At 37.0% G+C, this 9,646-nt stretch overlaps 1 protein-coding gene across 1 annotated transcript in view; it reads right to left on the bottom strand.

Moving 5' to 3' along the window:
• Positions 1–340: 340 nt before the first annotated feature.
• Positions 341–9,646, bottom strand: part of LOC124895755 (protein EI24 homolog) — a 29,765-nt gene continuing 20,459 nt past the window's right edge. Inside the window, exons 3-4 of the mRNA XM_047406194.1 lie at positions 5,090–5,240; positions 341–4,045 (exon numbers count right to left, since the gene is read on the bottom strand). Of these exons, the coding sequence (XP_047262150.1) occupies positions 3,989–4,045; positions 5,090–5,240 (208 nt within the window). The 3' untranslated portion in view covers positions 341–3,988. The remainder of the gene's footprint in view (positions 4,046–5,089; positions 5,241–9,646) is intronic.

Genomic DNA, 9,646 nt, shown 5'->3' with positions numbered 1-9,646 from the left:
ATTGAGATTAAAAAATAACATATGTTACGTAGCCGTTGAATATCTAGTACAAATATTATTGTCCAAACAGTGCACTAGTAATGTCTGTGATGGGAGACCTTCCCTTTTCCTTTTCTCCGTCTTGTTTGTCCCAATTAGGTACGGTGCTTCTCTATATGCTCGTAAAGAAAATACCAAGTTGCTGTCGTCGATCAAGTCAGTTGGGGATTTCTTTTCTCGTCTTGTGTCATGGAAAGCATCGGTCCATTGGCGGGCAGACTGAGAAGCAAGTCAAAGCAAGCGTTGTTGCTGTGGCTCGATGGCGTAATAGAGGCTTGCTGTCTCCACCGTGTCATCATCTACTGTCTCAGGTTCCCTTATCAATCACTCAAATCATATTTATTTGTTTTACCCTTTCTCCTTCCAATTTTGATTTTGTTATGCTTATTTAAAGGTCAAAACAGCTTGCCATCCGTACGGGTCAATGTTTTTTGTTGAATGGATTCATCTTCTTCTCTCTCTTTGTTTCTCTCTTGTATATATATATAGATACTAGCCTAATATATGTTATTTTTTTTATCTCAATTTATATGACACAAATTATATTATTAGTATCCTATATAAGAAGTCACAATAAGCAGCTGAAGCAGGCTTCTCATGGTCGACATGCCTGCTTCAACTGCTTCAACTGTTGTTCTTCCTCTTCGTTTGTTATCGACAACCCCATCTCTTCCCTTAATTGTGTTGTCTTCCTCACTATTTCAGAAAATGGAGCTTCACCATGCATAGTCATCTGCGCTTCTATGTCTTCAAATGAATTACCGTGCTCTGGTTTTCTGAGAAACTTCTTATTTCACCTTGGAAATTATTTTCAATCACTTGACCTGCTTGATCTGGGCATTTGGTCTTTATGTTAGGCCCAATATCCAGGTCCATTCTAACATTCTCACTTAAGCGATTCACGTGCCCCGCACATGGTAAAGACACATTTCTCTCAGTTCAAACCACGTGTTGGAGACTAGAAAATCCCTAAATTCCTGGATTCTCTTGCAACATCACGGACAAGCACCTCGAAGAACTTTTGGGTAAAGTTATGGACCGAATAATTTTCCTCTCCTTTTCCGACGTCACTTTTCGGCAAGAATTCAAATATAGGCAAGCATTCCGGCCATATTTGAAGATGAAATATGATGTCATTTCATGATATAGCCACTTCTCTTAGGATACTACTAACACCATTTGCAACCAGAATCCCAGCCCATTTCATATGATTCTTAAGCTCTGTTTCTTCCTCCGTCGCCACCCAACCCCACAGATTCCTCCTATCTCTTGGAAAATCTTGTTTGACCAGAGATGAAGAGGAACCCACTACTCTAATCCAGGTCTCCTTGGTATTTGCAAATACAGGGGCACACCCGGATGTTGGCTTCCACCATTCAAGGAGAAATCTGCTACCCTTCCATTTCCACTGGCCTTGAATAGTCTGTTCTGCCATGTTTCTATTAGGGAACTCAAACAGAAACATGTCATCATTCAACTCATAAATATTTATACCAAAGGCTTTCTTCCAGTTTGTTGGGGTCCATCTTCTAATATCGGCTAAAGTTGGCCTTTCTTTGATCTTCTTGCTGCAATAACCAACTAGGCATCTCCTTAGCAGACTCTCTTCCTGAACATCCACTTCATCCTGAGCCTCAACAGTTCCTTTCTTGCTTTTGATCTCCACCTCACATAGGTTCCTCGATTCCCATTTGCTTTCTTGAATAGCCCTAGTATAAGGGTAATCTGTAGATGCCCTTGTGCTAGGTATTTGCACCTTCTCCCACTGGCATCTAATGAACCTGTCAATCTTGAAAGCAATATCTAACCACCCAGCATTCAAAGCTAGCTTTGGTATTATTAAGCCTGTCCTTCCCCCTCTATATAAAGATATAATACTTAAAAATCTCCCATATTCATTGTGTTTCCTTGTACAAATGTGTTCTGAGTCTTGATCTGCCAATTACCATCTGCTGGTCTCCTTTTTCTCTTTTGATGCTTCTCTCAGACAGAAGCATATCCCCTCCATAACCTTCCTACTCATGGAAGATCTGTGCATCATCTTTCTGCTTCTCTCTACCCATTCGTAGCATTCAATTACTTCATTTCCCCATCGAGTGATATCGAATGATTTGAACCCTGCATTGAAATAGATTCTATTTTCCTCCATCCTAGCAGTGAGTGATTTATCAATAAACACAGTGGATGATTACTGTTGACTTGAAATAAAGGTCTGATTCTGTTGGAAGTAGCCAGAAAAATAGTGTTTTTGAAGCTGGATAAGTTGAAAAACTGACTGAAGGGTGTCACGCGTGACAGGGGAATTTGGGTGGTGTGTACGGGCACGTGGGAGAGTTTCCGTTGGCGGGTTTTCTGGGATTGGGTCACAAGTGGGTGATGGTAGCTATGGTGAGGAAGGATTGAGAGAAGAAGGAAGTAAAAGAGGTATTCTGGTGATCAAAAGGACCACCAGTGAGGTTGTGGATTGAAAAGGGTTTTTTTATAAATTACATTGGGATTAGTGCCTGGGAGAAAGAACTTTTGAACTTTTTTGTATCTTCGGCAGTCGTAAATTTAAATTTTTTTCAGCAGCACTTAATCATGGTCTATTAAAATGTGCTATTTTACCTTTTAACTATATAATGATGCAAATCTAAGATAGTTTCATTGAAGAATTCTGTTGGGAAGTGAATGGCTATTGTTTTATTGTAGAATTCTGTTGGGGAAATGAATGGATATAGTAATTTTCGAAAAATAAAATACAACAACAACAACAAACCCAGTACATTCCCACATAGTGGGGTCTGGGGAGGGTAAAATGTACGCAGTCCATACCACTACCTCGAAGAAGTAGAGAGGTTGTTTCCGATAGACCCCCGGCTCAAGATATGCTACTACACTAAACTAGAATATTTAGTTAACAATTAAAGCAACAAGAAAACAGACAGTAATTCTCTTAAAACTAAATGAACTGACATAGTGCACTCTTTATTTGGAAAAACACAAGACACGGAAAATTTGGAGAATCCTTCTAAACTGTGACAAGACTATATATCAGGGTCATTGAATTAAACATATTGATTAAACAGGCTTAATTTAGAGACAACACTATAATTTCAAATAACCAGAAAACCATTATAGACACTAAAAGTACAGAAAAATTTCAGACTATAAGTACAACTTATCCATTAAATGAGTTGACCCAATGCAGTACTTAATTAGAATAACACTGAAAATTTGGAGAATCCTTCTAAACTTAACAACATACCTAGTAGATCTCATAAAGTTGGGTCTGGGAAAGTAGAATGTAAATCTCATACCACCTTACACCTACCTAAAAAGGTAGAGAGGCTATTTCCTAGAGACCCTCAGTTCAAGGAAAAGTAGTCCAAAGCAGTCCCAAACGAGGGGAATAATACTACAGCTACTAGTATGGACAGATAACAAGATAACACACTGCTACCTACTAACACAACAAGATAACACACTTCTACCCCAAACTTGGGTCCCTAATACATGTCCTCCACAACTTATATATATATATAGGCCATTGAATCAACATCAAATAGGCCTAATTCGGTGAGCTGAAGTTGCACCATGTCGTAAATCACCCCTCGACAACCAAACTCTCACACCTTATTTCGAAAAATAAAATAGAGAAGTTGAAAATAAAACGCAAAAGAAATATGAACGAAATAAAAAGGAAAGACAGTAAGGCATATTAAAGTCAGGATGAACAAATAAAAATGAGGAAGAGGAATCTGAAAATAGAAGTAGGAAAAAAAGAGGCAAAAATATTACTGGTTCTTTTGCCGTATAAGATTTGAAGTATAAAGCCAAAAATTGTTTAACAAAACTATATTTATAATCAAACAAAAACTTTCTAAATCCAATTACTGGGCCCATGCTAGGTATGGATGGAAGTTTTCTAGTATATATGTATAGATATCTGAAAAGGTAAGGGAAGCTATTACCAGATATTGCTGAGAATAAGGCTGAATATATACAACGGGTAGAACCAGAAAACCTGCAAGGAACAATGAAACAGAGAAATTAGGCAAACGCCAGCGAATAATACAGATGCAACATCAAACATATTTTTTTTTGTAAACATTAGGTAGCAAAAACTAACAAAACATCGAGGAACAGTAATACTAAATCCAACCAGACTCTAGATGGAGCATGCTTGTTTCCCAAATGTATTATTCTCCACAATCTGATTTTCACAAAAAGAATTCTATATTATATATTATATCCCTCCGTCCCAATTTATGTAATGGTGTTTGACTGCGCACAGAGTTAAAAGAAAAAAAGGAAGACTTGAGAAACGTGTGGTCTAAAATAAATCTCAAGATATTTGTGTGGCTACAAATCATCTCATTTAATGGTAAATTGGGTATTTTAAAATTATATTGTTACTAAATATAGAAAGGTGTCATAGATTGTTACTAAATATAGAAAGGTGTCAAACTTTTTTGGCACTGATAAAAAGGAAAGAGTGTCACCTAAATGGGGATGGAGGGAGTATATGTGTGTGTGTATACATATATATATATATTCATGTTGCCCACCACAAAAACTATTTACACCTCAGCAGCTCCCTGCAGGTAATAGCAAGAAAGTGAAAGACGAATGACTTCAAGCCTTACAAGGAGTGATCATCACTTATATACTGCTATTAAAATGTTCAGATTTCCTTGAGAAAATACACCGTAAGTTTCTTTCTTGCACTCAACCCGCATGCATCTAAATTCTGTAATGAAAATTAGTACGGAAAGGATGCCAATTTAATTCAATCCAGTTGGCACTTGTATGGCACACATATCAGTAGACAAAAGGAAATAAATGTTTTTCTTTCCTCTAAGTTCAGATTTCGGATTGGTTAAGCTTCTGCTAAACTCAATCAGATTTCGGATTGGTTAAGCTTCTGCTAAACTCAATTAGCATGTCTACAAAAGTAGGCTATTACATTTTCACACAGAAAATCTAAGGAAAATAAATCAAATGCACCTTAATCACATGATTAATGAAGAGGTCACTACTAGGCGCATATTGAGAAGGGTATACTCACATAAAAAAGTTGTACCAGTCCAACACGCAAGAATCGATAGAACTCCAAAATACTGTTGAATGAACATGACTCTCGCAAATTGATTTGTAGGCAATGACCAGGTAAAATCCATTCCAATGCAGGGATGATAACTGATTTCAGAACAAAGATACTGCAAATGGAAAATATATCATGTATCACAAGGCTAACACTAAGCTAGCATTTGTCCATAGATACCCAAATATTTTTGAGAAACCATTTTTGGGTGAAGTTTCAACATGTGTTTAACCATAGTTTCTGGGAAACATATTTCACTCTTTTTAAAAGAAACATGAAACGTGATTTATACCCATAAGTTCTAAAAACTATTAAAAATACTCATAAATTTGACACAATTTCTGGGTATGTTGTTGTTGTTGTATAGTATAATACAACTTCATCAAAGGAAGGCATCTCGGTACTAAGCTCCCCTATGCTCGACAAGGGTCTATAGAAATGCAGGGTAAAGTTGCGTACAATAACCCCTGTGGCCCAACCCTTATAATTTGTAAAATTGATCCCTTATAATTTGTAAAATTGATCGAAAGATGAATTATACATGCCTCAGAAACTAAAAGTAATTTGACACAAAATTATCATTTTTATAATGAACTAGACAACACAACAACAACAAGAACAACATATCCAGTGTATTCCCACAAAGTGGGGTCTGGAGAGGGTAAAGTGTACGCAGTCCATACCAATACCTCAGATGAAGTAGAGAGGTTGTTTCCGATAGACCCCCGGCTGAGAACATGTAACAGTATAACAAACAAATAACATCAAAGCACACAATAAGATGGGATAACACACTGCTAGAAAATAAAGGAAATAAGACACCCACAAGGTACTACTATAGACTATCTATCCAACATCATAGACATCACCAAAACACCACGAATAAGAAACTCCAGGCACAAATACAAACACAGCATTCTTCCCTACTATAACAACTGAACTCCTACCCACTAACTCTCTAGCCTAATCTGAGTCCTCCACACCTTCCTATCAAGGATCATGTCCTCTATAAGTTGTAATTGATCTATATCATGATTAATCACCTCCCTCCAATACTTCTTCGACTTACCTCTACCCCGCCTAAAACTATCTATAACCAGCCTCTCACACCTTCATACTGGAGCATCCGTTCCCCTCCTCATCACATGTCCAAACCATCGCAACCTCACTTCCTGCATCTTTGTCCTCCACTGAAGCCACCCCCATCTTCTCCCGAATAATCTCATTTCTAACCATATCACTCCTGACAAGTCCAAACATCTATCGCAACATCCCCATCTCCACCACCTTTAACTTTTGGATGTGAGAGTTCTTAACTAACCAACACTCCACTCCATACAACATAGTCGATTGGACTACCACTTTGTAGAACTTACCTTTAAGCTTTGGAGGCACCTTCTTATCACACAAAACCCCCCAAAGCAAGCATTTCAACCACCCTGCACCAATACGGTGCGTGACATCCTCTTCAATCTCACTATTTCCCTGAATCATAGACCTAAGACACTTGAAACTCTCCCTCTTCTGAATGACTTAAGAATCCAGCTTCAGCCTTCACTGCCACGTCAGCCTCATGCGACACATCACTAAACTTACATTCCAAGTACTCCGTCTTGATCCTGCTCAACCTAAATCCTTTAGATAAGGGTCTATCTCCAAACCTCCAACTTACCTCCAAGAGTCTCATCAATCAGTACAATATCATCATTCAAAAATCATAACACGATATTTTAATAAAACTACTAATAGTAATACTAAAAATTGCAGTCACTACAATTTGTTAAATTACAGTTAGATATAAAGATCCATCGATGCAAAAAAGACAAAATAATAACAACGGTAGTAACTAGCTATTCTTTGATATAATCTTCTCATATTCGATAAACAATCTCTTTAATAAGAACGCATTTAATGAGAGGGTGGGCAGCCAGAATTATAGTTGGAGTAATAATTAGTGGGTTCTTTTTATAAAATAAAAATATGGAGTAAGTTTTAAATTTTTGAAAGAACCCAAAAACCACTTTTGTGAATTTTTGGTATCTTGGGTTTTTGAAAATTGACAAATTCTATGGCCAAACAAATTTTGCCAAAATTTACCCAAAAACTACTTGGGATATATATGGCCAAATGGGTCCTAAATTATGCATTCTAAATTGAGTTTTATATCCCAACATGAGTACCAAAAGATAATGTGAAAAACGGCGTCATTCATTCTCATATCAGAGCATACTAAATTACTGTGAGAGGTGGATGCATATTGCTAATTGATGTCATCTGACACCACTTTGTAGAATATTTTCATTAAATGTACATATGATTCTCCTATATTAGAAGTCACAGTGGTGGCAGCTGAAGCAGACAACACACCATCGACATGTTTGTTTATCTAGGATTGGCATTTTGGTCATTTTGTAGCAGTTTTGTGATGAAAGGCTTGAGCCTCTTTTTATCCATCTTCGGATGCAAGTCCTCGCTTTTCCCTTGTATTTGGTCCCCGTTTTTCCTTTGTATTTGGTCGGCTTCTTCCCTTTGATTGATTAACGTAGTGCTTGCTATTCACCTATTTCTATCCATTTTACCCTTAGAATTTAATAACTATTCATTATCCAGTGCACTTTCCAAAGCATTAAATTATTATACTCAAAGAGTAATACGGTAAAATTACCCATATCATTTACTATTTCTTAATTACTCATATCATTTACTATTTCTTAATTACTGATGGACGGAGGGAGCAATTGAGGGTTAATTACTATTTCTACAGGTTTCAAGCGGTTTACTCTGGGTTTTTTTGTTTCGACCAAGGAAATTGCATCACTAGCTTTTCTCCAAATTTGTGTTGTGATTTTTGCTGTTGAAATCTGTGATGTTGTTTTCGTTGCTGTGATTCTGGCCGCCGCTTAGAAAGTCGAAGAAATTTATAGAGCATACACATGTATTCTTTTCCCACTTATGATTTGCTTAATAGAAGAAATAAAGAAAAGAAAGGATGAATTTGAAGGTGGGAGGGGGGACTGAATTTCTGCATTATTATATTACTTGAAGCCAATTTTTAGGAATAGGGTGATTAGTGCTTGTTGTTTTGTTTCCTAGGTTTGTTCTACTGCACTTATAACCTTTCCAAATCTTCTCTTTATTGTTCGTTTTGTTTGAGTGCTTATTCATATTGCGCTTTCGAACATAATTTTGGTTTCTAAGTTTAGGCATAATGTGTTGAGATGTTTGGTCGTAAACAGAAAGGGAGACACAGCTGTTCTGAAGAAAGATGTCAGAGAATAAAATAGCAGCAGCGTGAAATGTATAATGTTGTCTCAGTTGATAAACGAGAAATTGACTTACTGCAACGACAAAGAGCCTCCGTTCATTCTAGAACAGAAAATCCAATAAGTAATTTCACCAGGATGCCAGCTTCATCTAAATTTAATTCGGAACTGCTTCACCAAAGACCTAACAAAACCACACCCTCATGCCCTATCCGGGAAAAGGGTTAGTGCGCCACCATTTTCAGCTGCTCCAAATCAACAGGAAAGCATTTATGTATTTACGACATTTCATGCATGTCACTCCTATGCATGTCAAAATGGTTGCATTGAAATCTCTTATCTTTGTGTATCCTAGCAAATGTGTCTATAGTGCTTGATTCCACTGCTTTTCATAAGGATAGAAATCTAGCTAGCTCTTCTGTTTTCAAAACTAGTAAGCTCGAAGTATGATATTCAAAGTTGTAGATTATGCTTACCAACCACGCTTATATAATAAGAGAATTCCTTTTTTTAGGGTCAACTTCAAGAACCTCCACTGAACATCACAATACTAACTTGTGTTGCGTGAATGAGTCCACTGCTCAAAATCTAGTTGATGGCTCTTCCATTTACGAAGTAGTAACTCGAACTATGCTGTTGAAAGTTTTTAATTGTCCTTACCAACAACACTTAAATAGTAAGAGAATTTCTTATTTATACGATCTTTAGAACCAAAAGTTTCCTCCAACTTCTGCATCATTCATTATTGAGATTCTCCTCTCTTTCGAACTATAGCTAAAGCAATATTGTTCATTATACATCATTAGTTTCGTACAATAAACTCACTCGGAAAAACTCAAACAATCAATCATTCTGACACACTTTAAAAATGCATCCTCACACCCTCAAATTAAGAGTTCAGTGAAAGTGAACAAATTTAAGAGAACCCGCACCTATGTAAAGCTTCCATCATTAAGAAAGTGATTGTTAATCCTCAACTATACATGTTGTCTGTCTGTTTGTTTTAGTGAACTTTTCCTGCTCACTTCTATAATTTTATCAAAGTTGTTAATTTTTTTTTTCTTTTTTGACTAGCGCCGGGTTTCCGAGACTCTTCGAGTCCCGACTAATCCCGGGGGTGCACAGCAAAGTTGTTAGTTGTTTCACATCATATTCAGGAAGCAAATTATTGTTTTCATCATCACTTCATTCCTGCTGAGTAGTTGAATCCTGAAAATCTACAAAGGGCGGTTCCTGTGATGATGAACAAGCCCTCTAC

The sequence above is a fragment of the Capsicum annuum genome, chromosome 2 (genome assembly GCF_002878395.1).
Source record: "Capsicum annuum cultivar UCD-10X-F1 chromosome 2, UCD10Xv1.1, whole genome shotgun sequence".
NCBI classification, from domain to species: domain Eukaryota; kingdom Viridiplantae; phylum Streptophyta; class Magnoliopsida; order Solanales; family Solanaceae; genus Capsicum; species Capsicum annuum.
Note: the sequence above shows the minus strand (reverse complement) of the source record. Positions and strands in the feature narration are given on the sequence as shown.